The 25,250-nt window shown below is 38.9% G+C and overlaps 1 protein-coding gene across 1 annotated transcript in view; it reads left to right on the top strand.

The window, feature by feature from the left end:
- Positions 1 to 25,250, top strand: part of LOC134437733 (C-type lectin domain family 4 member M-like) — a 50,590-nt gene that overhangs the window by 6,984 nt on the left and 18,356 nt on the right. Inside the window, exons 3-8 of the mRNA XM_063187251.1 lie at positions 18,423 to 18,464; positions 18,635 to 18,688; positions 19,402 to 19,443; positions 20,106 to 20,189; positions 20,328 to 20,411; positions 23,860 to 23,943. Coding sequence (XP_063043321.1) covers positions 20,150 to 20,189; positions 20,328 to 20,411; positions 23,860 to 23,943 — 208 coding nt within the window. The 5' untranslated portion in view covers positions 18,423 to 18,464; positions 18,635 to 18,688; positions 19,402 to 19,443; positions 20,106 to 20,149. The remainder of the gene's footprint in view (positions 1 to 18,422; positions 18,465 to 18,634; positions 18,689 to 19,401; positions 19,444 to 20,105; positions 20,190 to 20,327; positions 20,412 to 23,859; positions 23,944 to 25,250) is intronic.

Raw genomic sequence — 25,250 nt, 5'->3', positions numbered from 1 at the left:
CACGCACTCTGGTTAATTTGCATCCCGAAATGCCCCCAAGTAACCATTATATTGTATGAAAATACATTCAAATGCCTTGTTCATTGATTCATTTGAATCAACACTAAGAAAGCACTCTGGGAAAATATAAAAGATGTGAAATCGAGTCTCTAAGTGATGAATTAACACTACATTTTTTACTGTTTGTAAACGTACAGTGTGTAGAGGTAAACTCAAAAGTCGTAGTACATTTGTAATATGGATACGACTAAACATGTTGACTTTGCCTGACACAATTCCCTTCGCTATCTATTTGTAGAAGCTAAGACAAGATACAGTGCGGAAGAATACTTGGACTTAATAAAGGAACTAAATAGTAAGACATCTGAAATACAATTTTACACTGTACATCTTTAAAGTGCATGTGGACATATTAAAGGTCAAGATATTAGGTTTGGTGATGTTGGGTGATATACACGAAACGCCTTCGCAAATGCAAGTAAATGCAGGCACTAAAAATGCTATTTTCAATTTTTAAAATTATGATAGCACTAATAATGAGTGGTGAATGTTTTTGGTTTGAAACATCCAGGCTATGTGTATTAAACAATTTCTTGTGAGTTTCCAGTGCTGATGACATCATGAATCAGTGACAGTGCTACCATTCAATCATTAAGCGTGTTGGCTTATATAGACTTTGCAACATTGTTATCCTCTGATGTTTCAAACCAAATACATTCACTACACATTTATAGTGCAATTTTGCTTCTTTTCCACTGCCGGTTTTCTGGTAGGCCTACAGCTCGACAAAGCGTGACTCAGCCAAATCCTTTTGCTTTTCGAATAGGATTGGCTGTAGGCCAACCAGAAAACCTGCAGTTGAAAAGAGGCATTTGTGTCATATCATATATAGTACATGCATCTACTTGCTTGTACGAAGGTGTTTCATGGATATCACCCAACATCACCAAAGCCAATATCTTCCAACTTAAAAGACAAGCAAAAAATAATTAAATTGATCATGCTCATTCAACCTGTCAATGAACTGTTACCGTACGTCTCTTCCACAGACACAAAGGCAGAGCTTGGCAAAAAGTCAGAGGAACTTAAGGGTAATGTAGGCTATACTCTGACAACCACTGTATGAAAATGCATATGTGATCCAGGTTATGTTTATTCAAAGTAGATTAGCCGTCAGAAATTCATGTGTACACATGAATGAAAGCAGTAAGCATTCACTTGTGTAAATGAATGAAGAAGAAAATACATTCCAATATACACAGTAAAAATGTTATTTTAAACTCTTACACTGTAAAAGAAAAATTGGGATTTATCCAACATGCGTTGACTGCTCCTACAGTCACCTCTGCATGATAAATCCCACACCTTCCAAATCACTGAGCACGCACGCACTCGGGGTAATTTGTATCCCGAAATGCCTCCAAGTTACCATTTATGGTTTTAAAATACATTCAAATGCAATGTTAATTTAATTCAACACTAAGAAAGCACTCTGGGACAAAGTACAATATAAAAGATGTGGAATTGAGTCTCTAAGTGTTGAATGAACACTTTTTACTGTTTGTAAACGTACAGTGTGTAGAGGTCAAAACAAAAGTTGCAGTATATTTGTAATATGGATACGACTAAACATGTTGACTTTGCCTGACAAAATTCTCTTCACTATCTATTTGTAGAAGCTAAGACAACATCCAGTGCGGACGAATACTTGGACTTAATAAAGGAACTAAATAGTAAGACATCTGAAATACAATTTTACACTGTATCTTAAGTGCATGTGGACATATTAAAGGTGAAGATATTAGGTTTGGTGGTGTTGGGTGATATACACGAAACGCCTTCGCAAATGCAAGTCAATGCAGGCACTAAAAATGCTATTTTCAGGGGTTTTTTTTTTATTATGATAGCACTAATAATAAGTGGTGAATGTTTTTGGTTTGAAACATCCAGGCTATGGGTATTAAACAATTTCTTGTGAGTTTCCAGTGCTGATGACATCATCAATCCACGACAGTGCTACCATTCAACCTTTAAGCGTGTTGGCTAAGTTAGAGTTTGCAACATTGTTCTCATCTGAGGTTTCAAACCAAAAACGTTCACTGCACATTTATAGTGCAATTATGACTCTTTTCCACTGCCGGATTTCTGGTAGTCCTACAGCTCGACAAAGCGTGACTCGGCCAACTCCTTTTGCTTATCAAAAAAAGGATGCGACACAGCTCAATCATGAAGCAAAAAGCAACGTTGGAGTCGTGTGATGTCGAGCTGTAGGCTAACCAGAAAACCTGCAGTGGAGAAGAGGCATTAGTGTCATATCATATATATTACATGCATCTACTTGCTTGTATGAAGTTGTTTCATGGATATCACCCAACATCACCAAAGCCAATATCTTCCAACTTAAAAGACAAGCAAAAAAGAATTAAATTGATCACGCTCATTCATCCTGCCAATGAACTGTTACCGTACGTCTCTTCCACAGACACAAAGGCAGAGCTTGGCAAAAAGTCAGAGGAACTTAAGGGTAATGTAGGCTATACTTAGATAGCCACAGTATGGAAATGCATATGTGATCCAGGTTTATTCAAAGTATATTAGATGTCAGCATTCACTTGTACACATGACTGAAAGCTGTAAGCATTCACTTGTGTAAATGAATGAAGAAGAAAATACATTCCAATATACACAGTAAAAAAATGTGTTATTTTAAACGTTTACACTGTAAAAAAAAATCGAGATTTATCCAACATGCATTGACTGCTCCTACAGTCACCTCTGCATGATGAATCCCACACCTTCCAAATCACTGAGCTCGCACGCACTCGGGGTAATTTGCATCCCGAAATGCCTCCAAGTAACCATATTTGGTATTAAAATTCATTCAAATGACATGTTAATTTGATTAATTTTATTCAACGTTAAGAAAGCACTATGGGATAAAAATACAATATAAAAGATGTGAAATCGAGTCTCTAAGTGATGAATTGACACTGCATTTTTTTACTGTTTGTAAATGTACAGTGTGTAGAGGTAAATACAAAAGTTGCAGTACATTTGTGATATGGATACCTAGCCTGGTAAACCTGCGAGTGGGTCTGGCCTCGGATTTGAGAATGTTTTGAACACTGTGCCCTGAGTCTGGCAAACCCTATCACAACGGAGAGATTTGTTTTGAATCAAAGCGGGCAGGGTTTTGAGAGAGTGAGGACGAATCTCGCAACACCGTTGGGAAAGCACATCAACGGCAAAGATCGCCGATTGGTCAGAGCGCCAGCACGGTTTGAAAAAACAACAGGTTGTTCTCATCAACAATCTTCGGAGGTATCGTTCATCGGGGCCAGACTAAATTGCTCCGGTCTCACATTTAGGCTGGTTTATCAGGCTAATGGATACCAGGCTTGTACAAAATTCCGAATTGAATGACTTTGAATTCAAAGTAATGCCAAAATATGAACACTAGGTGGTGGTGTTCTATGTACTCTCAATGGGTGGTGTAGCTTAAATTCAAAGAAATTCAAAGTAATGACACTACCTAGTGTTCGTATTATGGCCTCACTTTGAATTCAAATTCATCCAATTCGGAATTTCGTACAAGCCTGATGGATACGACTAAACATGTTGACTTTGCCTGACACAATTCCCTTCGCTATCTATTTGTAGAAACTAAGACAAGATACAGTGCGGAAGAATATTTGGACTTAATAAAGGAACTAAACAGTAAGACATCTGAAATAAAATTTTACACTGTACATCTATAAAGTGCATGTGGACATATTAAAGGTTTGGTGATAATAGGTTTGGTGATGTTGGGTGATATGCACGAAAAGCCTTCGCAAATGCGAGTAAATGCGGGCACCAAAAATGCTATTTTTAGTTTTTTTTAATCATGATAGGACTAATAATAAGTGGTGAACGTTTTTGGTTTGAAACATCCGGGCTATGGGTATTAAACAATTTCTTGTGAGTTTCCAGTGCTGATGACATCATCAATCCACGACAGTGCTTCCATTCAATCATTAAGCGTGTTGACTTAGTTACAGTTTGCAAATTTATTCTCATCTGAGGTTTCAAACCAAACACATTCACTGCACATTTACAGTGCAATTATGACTCTTTTCCACTGCCGGATGTCTGGTAGGCCTACAGCTCGACAAAGCGTGACTCGGCCAACTCCTTTTGCCTTTCGAATAGGATTCGACACAGCTCAAACATGAAGCAAAAAGCCACGACGAATCGTGCTGTGTCGAGTTGTAGGCAAATCAGAAAAACTGCAGTGGAAAAGAGGCTTTAGTGTCATATCATATATAGTGCAAGCATCTACTTGCTTGTACGAAGGTGTTTCATGGATTTCACCCAACATCACCAAAGTCAATATATTCCAACTTAAAAGACAAGCAAAAAATAATTAAATTGATCACGCTCATTCATCCTGCCAATGAACTGTTACTGTATGTCTCTTCCACAGACACAAAGGCAGAGCTTGGCAAAAAGTCTGAGGAACTTGAGGGTAATGTAGGCTATACTGAGATAGCCACAGTATGGAAATGCATATGTGATCCAGGTTATGTTTATTCAAAGTAGATTAGCTGTCAGCATTCACTTGTACAAATGATTGAAAGCTGTAAGCATTCACTTGTGTAAATGAATGAAGAAGAAAAGACATTCCAATATAGACAGTAAAAAATGTGTTATTTTAAACTCTGTAAAAAAAAAATCAGGATTTATCCAACATGCATTGACTGCTCCCACAGACACCTCTGCATGATAAATCTCACAACTTCCAAATCACTGAGCACGCACGCACTCAGTCAGGGTAATTTGTATCCCGAAATGCTTCCAAGTAACCATATATGGTATTAAAATTCATTCAAATTACATGTTAATTTGATTAATTTGATTCAACGCTAAGAAAGCACTATGGGTCAAAATACAATATAAAAGATGTGAAATCGAGTCTCTAAGTGATGAATTGACACTGCATTTTTTTACTGTTTGTAAATGTACAGTGTGTAGAGGTAAAAACAAAAGTTGCAGTACATTTGTATTATGGATACGACTAAACATGTTCACTTTGCCTGACACAATTCTCTTCACTATCTATTTGTAGAAGCTAAGACAAGATACAGTGCAGAAGAATACTGGGACTTATTAAACGAACTTAATAGTAAGACATCTAAAATACAATTTTACACGGTACATCTATGAAGTGCATGTGGACATATTAAAGGTCAAGATATTAGGTTTGGTGATGTTGGGTGATCTACACGAAACGCCTTCGCAAATGCAAGTAAATGCAGGCACTAAAAATGCTATTTCCATTTTTTTTATTATGATAGGACTAATAATAAGTGGTGAATGTTTTTGGTTTGAAACATCCAGGCTATGGGTGTTAAACAATTTCTTGTGAGTTTCCAGTGCTGATGACATCATCAATCCACGACAGTGCTACCATTCAATCATTAAGCGTGTTGACTTAGTTAGAGTTTGCAACATTGTTCTCATCTGAGGTTTCAAACCAAACACATTCACTGCACATTTATATAGGGTGACCAGACGTCCGGTTTTCCCCGGACATGTCCTACTTTTGAGACCTAAAAAAATGTCCGGGGGGAATTTCAGAAATGTCCGGGAGTTTGTTGGACTGCCTGAAATATAGACCCACCTAATTCATCTGCACTGTAATTTTCACTCCGTTCCATTTGACTCCACTGCAGGTTTCTCTCTACCGTTCACAAATTAGTCACGCCCTTCTCATCAAATCTAGCCACTTCGTACCGTGTGTCCGAAAGACGTAGCCTTGGGGACTAACCAGTGCGCCCCATGTTTACAAGCGAAAGCGCATCTGTCCGCCGGTTCTACGGACTGCAATGCCGATAGAAACGTAAATGCACGTTCGCGGTGGAGTTGAAAAAAAAAATCCTGCGTTTGAAGCCAGGTATGAAGGTAATCTAAGGAGTAAGCCTAGTAGCACCACCAAATCCATCATTTAGGGAGGTACAAGTTTTGTTACACCTTGTTACAAGACTTAGCCTAAAAATTCTGTCATGATCTGACATTTCCAAGTTATTTGCAAAAGCAATTTCTCGGAGCTAGAAGGACTCATTCCTGAGTTAAGAAATTAAGCTTCTTCTTCTGTCTATTGCCTTTGCAGTTATTGATAACGCTGTATGGGTTATCTTATTAATGGTAGGTAAAACTCCAGTTCCTCTTTTAATGGCTGCAGTGCCCATTGCTAATCTCTGAGCACCATGCCACTACAAATAGCCTAGCTAAATAGGCCTAATGGATGGCAGTGGAGGGGTAAATTGTGAGGTGTCTTATAAACATATTAAGCCTAAAATGTAGCCTAATAGAACTTCATTATCAATTCAGTTGAAAACCACAAATGTTGTGTTTTTTATATTTAGTTTCCAATTTTATATAGCCTAATGCTGTTCATCTTTGTGGGGAATGGCTGAGATGGGCCTACATGATGGTGAATCTATTTTTAAAAACCTAATGCAGAAATTAGAATAGGCCTATGAAATTGAGCTGCATTGTTATGCTGTTAAGCTACTCCAATATAGGTGTTAGGCCTACTATCTAGGATTGTAACAAAGGCACACTCTGCATCATATGATCACACAAATTATGTGATAGGCCCATAGGCGTAACTGAAGAGATTTTAATTGTCATTTATGGTAGACAAATGAATGTGCATGCCAAAAAGTTCGAGTGGCTTTTAAACAAATGACCATTTTGGATGCGTTGATACTTTATAGGCCTACTGTCATACCTCATACCCATATATACTTTCATACCTGTAGATACACAGATACACCGATGACCCCCCCCCCAAAAAAAGTGTCCTCCTTTTTACAAACCCAAATCTGGTCACCCTACATTTATAGTGCAATTATGACTCTTTTCCACTGCCTGATTTCTGGTAGGCCTACAGCTCGACAAAGCGTGACTCGGCCAACTCCTTTTGCTTTTCGAATAGGATTCGACACAGCTCAAACATGAAGCAAAAATCCACGGACGAATCGTGCTGTGTCGAGCTGTAGGCTAACCAGAAAAACTGCAGTGGAAAAGAGGCTTTAGTGTCATATCATATATAGTGCAAGCATCTACTTGCTTGTACGAAGGTGTTTCATGGATCTCACACAACATCACCAAAGCCAATATCTTCCAACTTAAAAGACAAGCAAAAAATAATTAAATTGATCACGCTCATTCATCCTGCCAATGAACTGTTACTGTACGTCTCTTCCACAGACACAAAGGCAGAGCTTGGCAAAAAGTTGGAGGAACTTAAGGGTAATGTAGGCTATACTCAGATAGCCACAGTATGGAAATGCATATGTGATCCAGGTTATGTTTATTCAAAGTAGATTAGCTGTCAGCATTCACTTGTACACATGAATGAAAGCTGTAAGCCTTCACTTGTGTAAATGAATGAAGAAGAAAATACATTCCAATATAGACAGTAAAAAAATGTGTTATTTTAAACTCTTACACTGTAAAAAAAATCGAGATGTATCCAACATGCATTGACTGCTCCCACAGACACCTCTGCATGATAAATCCCACAACTTCCAAATTACTGTGCACGCACGCACTCAGGGTAATTTGTATGCCGAAATGCCTCCAAGTAACCATATTTGGTATTAAAATTCATTCAAATGACATGTTAATCTGATTAATTTGATTCAACGCTAAGAAAGCACTATGGGTCAAAACACAATATAAAAGATGTGAAATTGAGTCTCTAAGTGATGAATTGACACTGCATTTTTTTACTGTTTGTAAACGTACAGTGTGTAGAGGTAAAAACAAAAGTTGCAGTACATTTGTAATATGGATACGACTAAACATGTTCACTTTGCCTGACACAATTCTCTTCACTATCTATTTCTAGAAGCTAACACAAGATACAGTGCGGAAGAATACTTGGACTTATTAAACGAACTTAATAGTAAGATATCTGAAATACAATTTTACACTGTACATCTATAGAGTGCATGTGGACATATTAAAGGTTTAGTGATACTAGGTTTGGTGGTGTTGGGTGATATACACGAAACGCCTTCGCAAATGCAAGTAGATGCAGGCACCAAAAATGCTATTTTCAGTTTTTTTAAATTATGATAGCACTAATAATGAGTGGTGAATGTTTTTGGTTTGAAACATCCAGGCTATGCATTAAACAATTTCTTGTGAGTTTCCATTGCTGATGACATCATCAATCCACGACAGTGATACCATTCAATCATTAAGTGTGTTGGCTTAGTTAGAGTTTGCAACATTGTTCTCATCTGATGTTTCAAACCAAATACATTCACTGCACATTTATAGTGCAATTATTCCTCTTTTCCACTGCCAGTCTTCTGGTAGGTCGACAGCTCAACAAAGCGTGACTTGGCCAACTCCTTTTGCTTTTCAAAAGGATTCGACATAGCTCAATCATGAAGCAAAAAGCGACATTGGAGTCGCGCGTGTCGAGCTGTAGGCTAACCAGAAAACCTGCTGTGGAAAAGAGGCATTAGTGTCATGTCATATATAGTTACCATGCATGTACTTGCTTGTACGAAGTTGTTTCATGGATATCACCCAACATCACCAAAGCCAATATCTTCCAACTTAAAAGACAAGTAAAAAATAATGAAATTGATCGCGCACATTCATACTGCCAATGAACTGTTACCGTACATCTCTTCCACAGACACAAAGGCAGAGCTTGGCAAAAAGTCAGAGGAACTTAAGGGTAATGTAGGCTGTACTCAGATAACCACAGCATGGAAATGCATATGTGATCCAGGTTATGTTTATTCAAAGTAGATTAGCTGTCAGCATTCACTTGTACACATGAATGAAAGCTGTAAGCATTCACTTGTGTAAATGAATGAAAAAGAAATACATTCCAATACATGCAGTAAAAAAATGTGTTATTTTAAACTCTTACACTGTAAAAAAAAGGGATTTATCCAACATGCGTTGACTGCTCCTACAGACACCTCTGCATGATAAATCCCATACCTTCCAAATCACTGAGCACGCACACACTCTGGTTAATTTGCATCTCGAAATGCCTCCAAGTCACCATTTATGGTTTTAAAATACATTCAAATGCAATGTTAATTTGAAAGCATCACCCTGTTTGGACAAATGCAGATTGACAAGTCACATGAAACGCTGGTGGGAAGTGCATAGATAGAAAATTCTGCGGCAGAAATGGAGGTGCTTTCGACACAAGGCGAAAGTAAAAGAAGGAGACACACATGGACGTAAACACTGTCAAATAGCACACGTCATAGTCCACTGCAATTCAAAGCAAACTGTATACGGCACAGTCAATATTATTTGCAATTTCATGTTTCTTCCACTTGCACGCATGGTCTGAGGTGTTCGTAGATTTCAAATACATGTTCATAAATCCCACGCTTTGCTCAGGAATGTTCGCACGCACACTTTACCCATAAAATGACTGTAATTACACATGATAAATGCGGGCCCTGGACTCCCATCCAAGATATTACCAAGGAGAGTATAGAGTAAGATGATTCAAGCCTGGGCATTTCCTGGATCTAGGTGATGTCATGTGAATGCCCCTTTTGCAGATGTTCGTTTAGGAGACCTTTTGAGACCTTAGGTTGAGAATAAATGGAGTTCCCTTGGCGCTGTAGTTGTCAATAGCGCAAAGTTTGTGCAAGTCATTACCAAACACCACAAAAAAAGAAGAAGAAGGAGGGGACAACACACCCTTAGGAGACCAAACTTGAGCACATTCCTTTGCAGTGGGTGGGCAGAGTTTGAATCATCTTACTCTACCAAGAAAATATTTGATATTACCATGGTCAGAGTCTTTTCAGCAGTGAGTGCACCGGCCCTTCGGCGGGCCCATCTGCAGAAAGAGTCTATATTGCTGTAGATTGTAGCTGTAGATGTAGTCTGATCATTCAATTAATAATTTGAAGTTAAATCCACACAACTGAAGGTTGTGTAACATATCTTAATTGCTTGGACATATTAGTTAGTCAAGTGAGCTTTACAGTACTACAGTAAGTTGGGCTTTTAGTATTCAGTTAATTGCCTCTTATAGGGCTTTCAGGCTGACCAGAATGGAGCCGGTGCCGGTGCCGGCACCAGTTCTGTTCGGCACTAATGTGCTTATCTGCGAACCTCCCGTGTTCATACCGGGCCCTGAACCTTATCCGCACGTGACTGTGTTACCCGGATGAACTTTCCGGTTGGCGAACGCTTAAATCTATGGCATGAACACGACGGCCGGTTCGCAATTAGGTGTGGGAACGGGCACTGACAAGGTTCTCAATCGGCCTGAATGCGCTATTAGTGTCAAATACATATCTGGTTTCCAAACAACTGTAAATTTGAAGCCAACCAGGTTACACCGATGTAGTGCTTTATCAGTTCAGTTCAGTTCAGTTCAGTTCAGTTCTGGATTTGGTGTGTCTCCCTCACACATTCACCTACATTACTTTTGTCTTGTGCAAAGGAGCCCTTGTGGACTTAACTATTCTTCAGTGTTTTTGGTATTGTGTTGTATTATGCCGGGCATACACTTTGCATTTTTTTCAGTCATGGGTATTCATCTCCTTTTCACACTGTAGGAGTGAATCACAAGGTTTAAAAGTTCACATCTCATGACGTCCTCACACTATACGACCCGAGGGTTGCATGCGACTAGTGCGCTCACACTCTGCGACATGACAGACTTGTTTTCTGGAACTGCAGATGACAAAAGCGCGGAAGGGAAACGTGCACCTGAGGTGGAGACGAGGATGTGCTCAAGAGTGAATGGCACTGCCCCAGCAATTTGTGCATGGACATTGTGAAATAGCACTGCTTCAACTGGGCGATTCACTCACCAGGGGCATCCAGAATTTCAAGCCGTTTTGATTTTCTCATGACCATACGATTGCTGATCGCAAGCTGGTCTTGAGGGGAAATCACTTTCCCCATGTACACTACACGATGCGAGACTCACTATTGACCTCCGATTGAGCCAAAAATCAAACGATTTCCAAGAAGTTGTGCGACTGACTCTAAAAATGCTAAAAAATGCTCAGTGTATGCCCGGCTTTAGTAGTAGTAGCATTAATAATTAATAGTAGCGGTAGTAATGGTAATAGTGGAAGCACTTTTAACTACTTCAGTGGACATTAATAATTTCATGGTAATGATGGGGCTTATTTTAACCACATACTATAATTACAAGCATTTGTGCACATGTAGCTACAAAATCCTTGAAATACTGTCAAATTATTCTGGAATCTGAATGGTAATTGCTTGTCGTATGTGGTTAAAAGTGATAATTACCAAGAAATTAGTAGATATTACTATATCACTCTAGTAGATATTACCCCAGTATTACAGTAGCTACACAGTATACACTTAGTATACACTTTAATGTGAACAATTAAACACTTTGATCTGTTTAATTGAAATGTGTGTTTCTCTTTCTAGAGGTTAATACAAAGTACACTGAGGAGTATTTGGCTTTAGAAAAGATACTACATGGTAAGGCATTCACAAAACATTTAAAATGTGAATATGTATGTATGCACCTATCAAGAGACACCCCAGACACTTCAAATCTCTAACTGCACGAATACACCGGCCGTGACATGAGCGAGGCGAGCGACGGAAGTAATTGGCTTTGTATTGAGTCGCGCGACCAAAGGCGATTCGCGTGACGAGACCGACAGTTTGTAGTTGAACTCCTGGGTCGAAACGACCACTGCATGGTCGAAACGTTGTGTTAACAAACCGGGAGCAGCAACAGTGTGCGGACCTTCCTTCTTTTCATGTTTAATCGTGTTTAAGTCTGGCACCTGTTTAATGTGGATGTGCGCGCTCTCCAAAACGCTAATATTACGCAAATTAGCTATGACGCGGTTCGGCGACAGCCGCCACAAGCCAATGACTGTATAGAGGTCAGTGGCCACAGCCAATGGGAATGTTGGAATGCTTGCATTCTGCTTTTAACGGACATACTCTAGTCGCTTCAATCGCTCATATCACTCTTGCTGTACAGAAGTGATTCTCTGTCGCTTGAATGTCGTTGCGGCCCGTGTTTTCGCCGTAGTTAGTACAGGCACTGACAAATACAGTTCTCATGTGAAAATGTATGTCTATAATGAGAGCCATTCCAAAGTCCCAAAGTTAGTACAAGCACTCTGAAATACAGTACATTTTTCAAAGTGAAAATGTAAACATCTATAAAGAGAGTCATCCCCAAAGGCCTCAAGTCCCGAAGTTAGTAAAATACATTTCTCATGTGAACATGTATGCTTTTATGAAGACCAAATCCTTAAAGCCTCAAATCTTGAAGTTTGTATGACTGTTGTGCTCTTTGCTCCCAAACTGGTGTTCCAGGGCCTGGAAGTAAAAATGGAACATCATATAGCATCATGGTTTATAATCCACAGTTACAAGAGCGATACCATGAATGATTTTGGTAGCAGTTGCTAGTGCTAAATTATTCAGAAGGGCTATGGGCAGCCTAACCGGAGCTAGCAGACTGGAAATGTTGTGGGTATACTGTGCGTGAAAACGTTGTGATGGGCAGGGATAGTGAGTAGGGTAATAAGGTGGATTGAGGCTTGGTCAAACTCATATATTTACTGTGCATGCTTGCTTGCTCCAGTTTAACATCAGACTGTTGATGATACGATTTTGAGGCTGGATTTTAGAAGCTGACACTGACTTCTCTGTGCACTGCTATGTCATTGTTACAAAATATATAGCACTTGGCATCAATGCACCAATTGAATTTTGTGATTGACTTATGAGACTGATTCCACGCTATTATCTGCTGGTAATGTAGCCTGGGCAAAGCCGACTGTTGACTCCGTCAAACAGTCTGGCCACAGCTAAGAGGAATCCGTCTCCTTGGAGGGTGGGAGATTGCGTGATTTTACTCTGCTATTTAAATTCATTGGAGTTTCGAATTCAAATTAAAAAACATGGTAACACTTCCAAATAAGGGACCATAATTAACAGTAAAGTAGCTACAACCTAATACTTAAGTAAGGGTTAATAATCATTACTTAATGCCACATTAGACACATATTAATTGTTATTAATGCATTAGCAAGCAGTTACTTAACTATTAGATAACTATTACCTTGTGTTACAAGTTAATAGCATATTATTATTTAACTAATAGATAAGTAAGGGCACAGTTAATAGTTAAGTAGCTATCAGGTCATACTTAACTAAGGACCAAAATTAACACTTACTTAATACAAAAGTAAGGCATAACTAATGGTTAATTAATACTTAAATATTGAGTTTTGGGACCCTTATATTAGAGTTGGCTGAGGATAACTAATGGTTAATTAATAGATAGATGTTGTTGTTTGGGACCCTTATATTAGAGTTGGCTGCGGATAACTAATGGTTAATTAATCGATAGATATTGGTGTTTGGGACCCTTATAATAGAGTTGGCTGAGCATACCTAATAGTTAATTAATTAATCTACTGTGACATCTAGTTTTCACTCGTTCAAATCACTATAATAGTTGCAACAGGAGCCATTATATAGCAAGGATTGGACGTACACTTCTCAATGATGGTGGGGTGATGAGATGTAATTTTTTCATGTACCATTTATTAATTGTAATGGTAAAAACCCTACAATAAATGCAGAACATTATGAAGAGTAATAGTTTTGAAGCAAAACTAAACCATTGCTTTGTGATAATTAAGTTAATGTTTGAGAATATTAGCTCCAAGAAGTGCAGTGCATGATGGGTACGCAATCTACAGACAACAATATTTCGGTATTATTTAATCATTAGATTAGGTACAGTTAATAGTTAAGTAGCTATTAGGTCATACTTAACTAAGGACCTTAATTAACACTTACTTAATACAAAAGCAAGGCATATCTAATGATTAAATAATACAGAAATATTGTTGTCTGTAGATTGGGTACCCATCATGCACTGCTCTTCTTGGAGCTAATATTCTCAAACATTAACCTAATTATCACAGAGGAATGGTTTAGTCTCGCTTCAAAACTATTACTCTTCATAATGTTCTGCATTTATTGCAGGGTTTTTACCATTAAAACTAATAAGTGGTACATGAAAAAATTACATCTCATCACCCCACCATCATTGAGAAGTGTACGTCTAATCCTTGCTATATAATGGCTCCTGTTGCCACTATTACAGTGATTTGAACGGCTGAAAACTAGATGTCACAGTAGATTAATTAATTAACTATTAGGTATGCTCAGCCAACTCTAATATAAGGGTCCCAAACACCAATATCTATCGATTAATTAACCATTAGTTATCCGCAGCCAACTCTAATATAAGGGTCCCAAACAACAATATCTATCTATTAATTAACCATTAGTTATCCTCAGCCAACTCTAATATAAGGGTCCCAAAACCCAATATTTAAGTATTAATTAACCATTAGTTATGCCTTACTTTTGTATTATGTAAGTGTTAATTTTGGTCCTTAGTTAAGTATGACCTGATAGCTACTTAACTATTAACTGTGCCCTTACTTATCTATTAGTTAAATAATAATATGCTATTAACTTGTAACACAATGTAATAGTTATCTAATAGTTAAGTAACTGCTTACTAATGTTCAACATATGCATTAATAACAATTAATATGTGTCTAATGTGGCATTAAGTAATGGTTATTAACCCTTACTTAAGTATTAGGTTGTAGCTACTTTACTGTTAATTATGGCCCCTTATTTGGAAGTGTTACCAAAAACATATTGTGCTTTATTAGCATGACTATTACGATAAAGTGGGAAAAAAAGTGTGAATAGTGTTACCTTAACCAATCAGTAACGAAATTCGCAGGTGAGTTCTGCGACACCACTCTCAACTGTTCGCTGATTGGCAGAACAGTGAGCGAACCAAGCTAGTAGGGTTTCGCCAGACTAAGTGCCGAGCCAAAATCTTTGGGTGGAGTGCATAGGATGGCGTCGCCAGGCTAGTGGACAAGGCCCTCTAAGAAAGATCTGGGGAGCTGTGCATGGATGTGGTCTGACAGGAGTTGAAATCTAAGATAATTCAGGGAAAGAATGAGCCTTTTTTAATGTGATGTCAGACACTTCCGATTCAATGCATTTGAAGCATTTGTAGCATCCGGAGGCATAGAAATAAACGTACACCCCACTTCTCTCTATGGAAAACGGAAGTTGTTTTTTTCTCCTTTGCCTCAAACTGGAATGTGTTTGACGTAATTGACTAAAAAGGCTAATTGTTTGCGTTGCGATACATCATTATCGCACTCCAGACCACTGGTTGACGAGATCATGGCAAATATTTAATTTGTCAGCGGAAGTGCTGCCCCTAGTGTTCAACCATGGAATAAAAAATCATTCCCCCTATGCTGCTGTACAAAGGCGTATTTCGTTAAAACTGACTTCAGCCTGAAAATGGTTTCCATAACACCTCCATTATGTTGGAATAAAGCCTTATGGTCCGAATGCGTCCTGTTTCAGAGAAATTGTTGTCAAATTGGCAGTAACTACACTACCCAACCTAATACCAATACGCTACTTAGAAGGCATTTTTCTCTGTTTCAAACTTGGGTAGTAACTGCACTTTGCCGTTGTAGAGCAGTATGGTGGTCTGTATTTTTTAGAAAATAACAAAACCCAAATTAAGTACATTTTTGGAGTTTTTGTCTTAACACGAGGTGACGATTCTATCCCGCACACATTCGTTTCAGGGATATAACTGATCACTAATTGTCAACTCGTCAGTCAACTGTTATGTTTCATTCACAGACACACGTGTGGAACTTAGGACAGCTTCAGAGGCACTGGAGGGTAATATGTCAGATTAATATAGCATGCAGGGATATTCAAAGTACCCTTTTCGTAAATTGATTATTATTAGTAGTAATGGTGGTATAGTAATATTTAGTAATATAGTATAGTAATATATATAGTAATATTCGTAATATTTTTTTCTGACACAAGTATTATAAGTAATAATTACCATTTCTGTATCTACTGTATGTAATAAATTAGGTCAGGATAGAAAGATGCTTGGAAAGGTGGTCCGAATGTGTCCTGTTTTAGAGATATTGTTGTCAAATGTGCAGTAACTACATTACCCAACCTACGACCAATACCAAATTCAGTACCTTTTTTGAGTTTTTGTTTTAACTGTAGGTGACTATTCTATCATGCACACATTCGTTTCAGGGATATCACGGATCGCTACTTGTCAATCAACTTTTACGTTTTATTCACAGACACACGTGTGGAACTTAGGACAGCTTCAGAGGCACTTGAGGGTAATATGCCAGATTAATATAGCTGCATGGTTACTCAAAGTACCCTTTCCGTAATTACCATTTCTGTATGTATGTAATAAATTAGGTCAGGATAGAAAGATGCTTGGAAAGGTGGTCCGAATGTGTCCTGTTTTAGAGATATTGTTATCAAATGTGCAGTAACTACATTACCCAACCTACGACCAATACCAAATTCAGTACCTTTTTTGAGTTTTTGTTTTAACTGTAGGTGACTATTCTATCATGCACACATTCGTTTCAGGGATATAGCTGATCACTACTTGTCAATCAATTGTTGCGTTTTATTCACAGACACACGTGTGGAACTTAAGACAGCTTCAGAGGCACTTGAGGGTAATATGTCAGATTAATACAGCTGCTTGGTTATTCAAAGTACCCTTTCCGTAAATGAATTATTATTAGTAATAGTAGTAAGATGCTTGGAAAGGTGTGTGTGTGTGTGTGTGTGTGTGTGTGTGTGTGTTCATGACCAATTAATTTGATCAGTGCTTTTCAGCTTGCAAATAAACTGTTATGTCTCTTCGCAGTCAAGGGTGCAGAACTTAACACAGCTTTAGAGGGACTTGAGGGTAATGCATATTTAGATTAATGTAGTGGTATGGACTCGGAGAGAACAAAATGGATTCCAGGGTGATCTATTAATTTCAATAGGCCACCACTGGAACCCATGAGTTGTGTGCATGAATGCAGTTAGTGTTTGAAAATTTTAGGTATTCCTCATATGGTTGACAACTAGCAAAGTTTGGCAGTAGAACGTTAGTAAACCTCCCTCCCAAAACCTCATATAGATGCTATAATGCTGAGCTATCAGTCTGGACCTTTACCTCAGTGGTATCGTACTGTGCCTCCCATGCGCAGGATAATCTTGGTTGCACGGGTGTTGTTAGAACCCCGATGGGAGTGAGGTTTAGGGGGGTGAGAGTAACGGATGGCAGCTAGCAGAGTTCGGCGGTAGAACAATAGTAAACAATAGTAAAAGTTTGGTAGCACTGAAATATCTGTCTGGACCTTTAGTTCAGTGGTGTTGTACTGTGCCTCCCACGCAGAGTTGTCACTTCCACTTATTTTAAGCGACTCTGTGGGGTCGCTTTAAATTTCGTGCAGTCTTGGTTGTGTCTTTTTTGGACTTGTCCTTTTGAGGGTTGGGCTTGATATTTGTTCCTGCTCTGTCTGTGAGTTGTATGTGATTGGATGTATGTAACTTATTGTTTCTCAATGACAACTCGCTCATTTTTACAAGTTAACCCACAACAACACTGTTACTGTAAGTCCTATTCTCTGTGTCTGCCTCAGTCATTTAAGTGGGTTTTATCTACCACACAAACGCTTGCAAAGAGCAAGGTCTTCTCTGACAAGACACGTGACTGACAACCCACCCCACATTTTTGTGTGTGTGTTCTGTCACTTCTTTTGGGCTTGTTTTCAGGACCTGAAATTATCAGACCGCAGTCGGTTGCTTCTTTTGGGCTTGTTTTCAGGATGCCAGTTGTTTTTTTCTCGCAAAAAAGTCTGGCTACACTGCTCCAATGCTGAGCTGGCGTGTGGTTACACTTCTCAAACTTCTTATTTTCAGGTCTTTTCATGATTGTTTCCCCTTGAATATTCAACACCACCAATTTTCAAGTATCGAAATTGCTCTAGTAGTAGTTGTTGTGGCAATGGCCGTTACAATGCTTGTAATAGGAAGAATTTGTGTTTAAATACTGTAGACCTATGCAAAGCATTCTTTACAAAGTAAATAAAATGTCTCTCTCTGACATAAACCTATATATGCTCTATCTATATGCTAAATCCAGATACTCTGCAGAAGATTATTTGGGTTTAGAAAAGAAGATAACTGGTACGGCATCACAAAAAACAGTTGTCAAAAACATGCTTCTATGAAGCACAATATACAGTATGTGGATGTATCAGAACTCACAAGCACACACCTACATACTTACACTCACTTACACTGATATTATGTAAAGCGACCTTGGGTGTTTTGAAAGGCGCTATATAAAACAAAGATCTGTCTATCTATCTATCTAAAGAACAGATCGACAGATGAACAATAATTAAATGTATAAATCTTAATCAGCCAACAAACTGTTATGTCTCTCTTCACAGACACGAGAGCAGAACTCCAGGCAGCTTCAGATGAATTTGACGGTAATGTATCTTCTTATTAATGCAACTTTAAGAATTTAAATGAATGAAAAACAGACCCCATTCCACACTATGGAAGGACCTCAAGGTTTTCTTCAAAGTTCTGCAGTTAACAAATGGCAAGGCCAGGCTGAATTTCATAGGCTGTCTTTCTGCTAATTGTGTTTTTCCAGACTCCAAGACAAAATACTCAAAGGAGAACTTGGCATTAGAAAAGGAGCTAAATGGTAAATGCACCCACACATCCACAATACTCACATATCCATAATCAATAACTTTCTCACGTGAACCCTGGACAATTGCTGCCACAGCTTCCAGAGCTGGTGTGTGGATGGATGTGGGAATGTGTATGTCTGTATGTGTACGTGTATTTGAGCACTTTGCACTTTGATCACTTTCAATTAATTGTATAGTTGTTATATTGTGCTATATGAGTACATATTGCTATTACTATAATGCCCATTATGTGTTTGTGGATGCATCAGTATTCATGACAAGACAAACGCACTAAGAAGCTGTTTACAGGTAGTACAGTATATGGATATTTTGGAAAACACATCTGTTTTGGCCTCTCGTTTACACTTACAAAGAGTTTTAGAATGCTTATTTCAAAACTCTGGTTTAAACCATCCCATTTATGTAAAAATGCACCTGTCACAATGAAGGTTTTATTTTTTATCCACTTGTAGTGCTTATATGAAAACGGGTAAAAAAAATATCCACATTTACAAAATATTTTCATACATGTAAACATCGCCTAAAATTGCCGGTTATAGGTATGCATACATTTTACAATGCAGGATTACTAACGCTCTGTTTACATGTAAACAAGTGGCCAAAATTGATGCGCTTTTGAGAAATATCCATATTCGTGCAAAAGGCTTCTAAATGGATCAATCTTAATTAATCTGCTAATGAACTGTTATATCTGCTTTCACAGATGCACTAGCAGAAGTTAGCACACTATCTCAGGAGCTCAAGGGTAATGTATGAGATTGTACTGGTATGGATATAGTGGTATGGATATTCCAACAATCATGTTTTTTGTAAAACAAAATCCACTACAGGATTTTGTATGGTCCCCAAATGTCCACCAAGGGATGGTAGCTACACCAGTGGAATCTACAATTTGTGTGAATGAAGTTACGTTAAGGTCCGCTGTGTAACATTTCAGGTGTCCATTACCCCAATTTATGCCCATTCACAAACTTGTCAATACAATTCAAGCATTGCTATTGGCTCCCCATTTCCACATTTGCATGGGCATTGAGTTACTTTGCATGGACATTCCATGAACGATCTGATACAAATTTCAACAATTTGAACAATATTTCCCTCGCATTGACATTTCTGCGTTCAAAACAGCGATCATCATATTATCACTTCTTAAGCCTTATCAAGTTTGAGGAAAGGAAGAGAAATCTTACGCATGGGACCTTCGTACAATTGAAACTAAAAAAGTGTCTTCAAAAATTGAGGTCAAGACAAGGGTGTAGTACAACCGCTGCAGCCAATCCACACGATCCTATTTGTTCACCCTTATCATCCCCAGTTTAACTTCAATGTAGTATAGCACAGTAACCCTAATTCCTTTGAGGTCACCCAAACCGAGACTGTGAAACTCCTCTTCCATCTCTTGAACAGAGGCCAAGAGACGGCTTGAGGATTTGCAGAAAGAGCACGCCTCTATGACAAAAGAAAAGACAGAAATGCAGAACCAAATTATCCGTGAGTCCCAGTTCCAATACCGTCATCGAACGAAGAGATATTTTGTCAGACCTGATTTCCTGTTGAGTTCACATATATACAATATATAGGCAGAAGTCGTATATTTTTTATGTACATGAATTCCACTTGTTTGAACAGAGATGAAGAAAAACTGGGATGAGCTCCATATTGAGTATACTGATCTCTTCAAAGCAAAGACTGACCTCCAGATTGAGCTATATTGTGAGTGTTACCCCCCTTACACCCACCATATCCCTTCCCTGCTTCCAGGAATACGTAGCAGTATTTGTCTGCCCTTTCATGCCTTTGGAGACATATAGTGATTCATATAGTATCCCCTGCTACTACACTTCCTCTTGTATAGAGGGGTTTAGCCGTGCTTGAGAGCTGCAACACTTCTGGTACAGTATTCGATAGCGAACTCGAAAAATGAGTGAATTAGCATGATTGGTGCACTCCGATGCAGCATTCGGGAACAATTGTCGAGGACGTGCGCATGTGTGTGTGTGTGCACGTGCATTATAGTTTGCTGCAACTGTAGTTGCTTATTTAGCGTGACCTACAGACATATGAATTGCATACATGCAGTACGTTGTAAATAGACATTAGTAATTGGTTAAAGGCGTTTTGACCAATGCCAAATTCTCACAGCCAAACACTCCGTATGACATGAAGTTCAGTACAAGGGGATGCTATATCTGGCTACATGAAAGTACTTTACTGATGGGAATTTACTTCTGTATGAGAACACCCATCATCATCATCATCATCATCACTCGGTACTCAAAAATAGTAGAGTAGCATTGTTTCCTTTTGTCATGTAGTCACCAATACCATCCAACCTGGAGAACATCCCAATCTATCCTTGGTATAATGTGGTGTTTGATCAGGACGAATCCTCAATGCATAAGGCTGGGCAATATAATAATAATAATAATAATAATACTTTTGTTTTATATAGCACCTTTCAAAACACTGAAGGTTGCTTAACAAGGTATTGTGTAGGAATGTGTGCGTGTGTGTGCTCGTCAGTGCTTGAGTGCGTGTGTGCGTGCATGTAGGTGAATGTGCTTGTGGAACTAGAAGCCATAAGCGTAATATGGCAGATAACTATCACAATAGTGATATTTTTGCTACGATTAGGGCGGAACATTAGAATTTCAATTGAAAATGGTCTTTCGTTGACTTGACTGGGTTGGAATCGCATGACAAGACAAACAGTGTGATTTCAAGGAACACACACTTTGGAATGCACAAAACAGGAAGAAGCAAGCTCACAACTTCTATTCATTTGCTTGATAAATGTTTGAATCAACTTATGATTGTTGGATCTTTTTTTTAATTTGCCCAGTCCCACCATTGTGTCAGGCTTGGACTGGTAATCTGTTTTGCAGGGCATTTCCCAGTGGGCTGACAGTCCTTAGAGGCCGATGCTGTTGGATTTCTTGTATTATCTGAAAGGCCGGTCTACAATTGAAAGACATCTGCAAAAATGCCGGGGGCGGTTTATAGTCACTTACCAGCCCTGCATTATGTATCATAAAATCTCTCATAACACAGGTGGGGGTAAACATTTCAACATACTGTACATGCCCCCTTGACTACAGTATAACCCCTGGAACCCCAGCGATGTGTGGCACATCCAAAAACATATCCTTCCTTCTATGTTATGTCACTCCTGAAAGGCACAGTAAAGTGGACGGTTAAACATAACATAATAAAGAACAAACACAGAGCTTTCCAATGATGTACTGTATATGGCAAGTGCCTTTCTCGCTAAACACAGATGAGAGATATGATCGTGAACTTGCCTTAAAATCGATATAGATACCATCCAATAAGCAGATAATCATGTGAGCGTGACTTTATGTAAACTGTTCACAAACTCACAGATATCTATTCACAAATGTACAGATATGTTATATACACCACTGTAAAGATCAGAAAGAGTGTTTTCAAAGGATGCCGCATAATACATAATGCGCTGAGGTAATGTCAATAGAAATACAAATTCAAAAGTTTATGCTAAAGAGATATTCATAATTCGTTATTGTTAATCTTTCCACCAGCTGGGATTTATATCCATATATTTCATGTTTACGTTAATCAAATCAAATCAGTGAGGAAAAGTATGCAATTTTTTTGAGAATTTTTGATTTTCATAATATCTATATCATAACATTATTATATTTCCGTCAGGGAGACACTACATGTTTCGGAATATTTGGTAAGTCAGAAAGTTATCTCCACATCTTAGCTCCATTGTCCAGATTTCACAAAGACTCCCCTACACATACATGTAAGTATGTTATAGATAATAAGAGATAATACTTGTGAAATATATATATATATATATATATATTTTTAAAAACAATAACAATACACAATTACTTTTGGCCTTATTTGTGACTCTGTATAAATCCAGCACAAACACAAGGACACGAAACAAGGACACAAAAACAAAGTCCTATTTCAGTAGCTTAGAGTGTCCTGGAAAGGATTAGATGTTGGACAAGTACATAGCCTTCACAGATGACCTAAATAATTAAGATAATCACTTGAAGAGAAAGGTACCAACAATCCCCCGTAACAATGCCCTGGGGTTCTAAGGGATAACAGTGACGGCAACGCCAGGGTGACAGGAGGAGATTGTACTTACCCTCAGGGAAGCCGACGGGGGTCAGTTGGCCCGGGCCCAGAGAGAGGGGAGGCCAGAATTGGGTCCCTGTTATATTGTATGTATTAGAAGGGGGAGGCCTTTCAGACGACTTTGTCCCTTGCCCAGTCAAAGCTGTCAGCAGCCCTGCTCACTTCTTTCTGCCTCATGTATAGTATTAATGCTGATTTCTTTTTTAAAAGAACAAACAAACTTCTGTTAGATATTCCATTCATTCACTAAGCCAAGCAAGCGGGCTAAAGATAGCTGGGCACATTTAAAAGATAGCTGAGCACATTTGTTTGCGCTGACTGGTATTTTTCAGACCTCTCTCTAAAGGCCCCATTTCTCACAAGCCGTCTCAGTATGGGTATTGAGAAAATGTCCACCGCATACTTACTGTACCACTTCTGAGTGGAGAGAGAAGATTGTTAGGTGGTTCAGCTAGGGTGGCCAGACGTCCGTCTTTAAGACGGACCGTCCGTCTTTTCAGTGCCTTGTCCAGCGTAAGGCACAGCATTAAGCCGGACAAAAGTGCCTTAAAATGCATGGAATAGCACCTAAGAAACGCACATTTTCTTGGGGGAGGACCCCCAAATCCCCCAATCCTAAAATATGTCCTCCTTTTTCCTGTCACGGAGATGGTCACCCTAGGTTCAACAAACTAAAGACTGGGGAATCAGACTGAACGGGTCAGGTTGGGATGTTGCTGGTTAGATGTCATGATGTGACGTTCACTGGTTTATGAGTGAAACACACACTCATAAATGGCACTTTAGAATCCACTAGTATGGCTACTGCCACATGGTGATATGTAAAAGATAAATGAATTCAAATCATACATTTGACATTTACTATATCGATTTCATGTTTCAAGCCTATACCTAAATCTCATACTGCTCAATTGTATGGCTGTAGTGAAACATTTTTGTATTCATCTTTCAATACAATTTTGAAATATTTACATGTAGATGCTTGCATGACAACATGTTTCTTTTGTGGACAAAAAAACAGCTACCAAGAACAGTTTGGAAGAGATAATGAGTGATCACATCACTCTGACTGGAGAGAAGCAAGACCTGAGTTCCCAAATGCATCGTGAGTCTTCAGTATTGAAATCTGCTGTTATATGTCTTAACCCCTTTGCACAGATCCACTGTTATAGCCTTATTGTCACTGTTATGTCCAAGTATTATTCTGTTAAGGCCTACTTAACTGCTGTGTCTGTAATGTCATATCTATGTTGTTAGGATGTAGTGATGTGTCGGGTGCGAACGACAGGAAACCGGTGCCTTTTTCGGGTGCCTCACCGTCTCTCCCCCTCCCTACTCTTGCACATATGCTCTGCAACTTCCACAGAGCCAAGGATTTTCCCTTGTTGGTGCGGGAAAGCCTTTTTGTTCTCAATTTGTTTGTGTGAAAACAGCACATAATGTATAATGGGCATCGGCAGGGGTTACAGTCAAGGAGCAGTCAAACAAAGCGAAAAATACGTCTGTATGGGGAGCCGAAAGAGCCTGCTCGCCATAGTAAGAAGAGCCAAAATAACTGCATCTCAGAAAAGAGCCGAAAATCCCATCCCTATAAGGATGTAGTCGAGTCTTTTAAGCAAGTGGTGAACAGCATTATCTGTGTAAACCTTTCTGTCAACATGGGTTAAATTCTTCAGAATTGCATCGGTATCTCATGTTTTTCATAGATGTACTGTTAACGCCACCTATACCTTAGTGTATCATCACCAGCTTACATAACATGGCGGCGATCTGACTTCAGCCATTCATTCCAACACAAAGGAGCTGTCAATGTGACATCTATAGGGTGCATTCCAATATGCGACCTTGTGTCCTCCACTTGTGCTTGTGGCCTCACGTTTTGCTGATGCCCCGCCTCAGAGTAGAAAACAATCAAGTTTCCCCGCTGTCAGCCTAGCCACAACAATTTCTTCATTCACCATCCAGTTTGCAAATGAGAAAATGATTAACAATTGAGCTTTTGCGAGATATTGTAATACAATAGCCTAGAAATCTAGACGCCCCTAGTGGCCGCAAAATGAATTTGCTCCCGGGCTTTGCTGTAGGGGTTTTTGGCGCGGCCAGGCTAGTAATACAATGCTTTTGTCAGTGATGTCATCACGACGTATTACTTCCTGGTACGAGGCCACAAGCACAAGTGGAGGACGCAAGTCTACATATTGGAATGCACATATAGTGTTCATATCTATACTACAGGTAACTGGCTGAAGCTATCTGTGCTTCCTTGTATCGACGCACCAGACCATCTTCACAGAACACTTATAATCCATGGTTACAAAAGCGTCACCATTACCATTTTGCTAGTAATGCAAACTAAAAGCATTCAGAAGGGCTATGGAGGACAGCGTCACCGGAACTACACAGTAAATTCAG

This window comes from Engraulis encrasicolus, chromosome 21, assembly GCF_034702125.1.
Source record: "Engraulis encrasicolus isolate BLACKSEA-1 chromosome 21, IST_EnEncr_1.0, whole genome shotgun sequence".
NCBI classification, from domain to species: Eukaryota; Metazoa; Chordata; class Actinopteri; order Clupeiformes; family Engraulidae; genus Engraulis; species Engraulis encrasicolus.
This window is presented reverse-complemented; position numbering and strand designations above follow the sequence as displayed.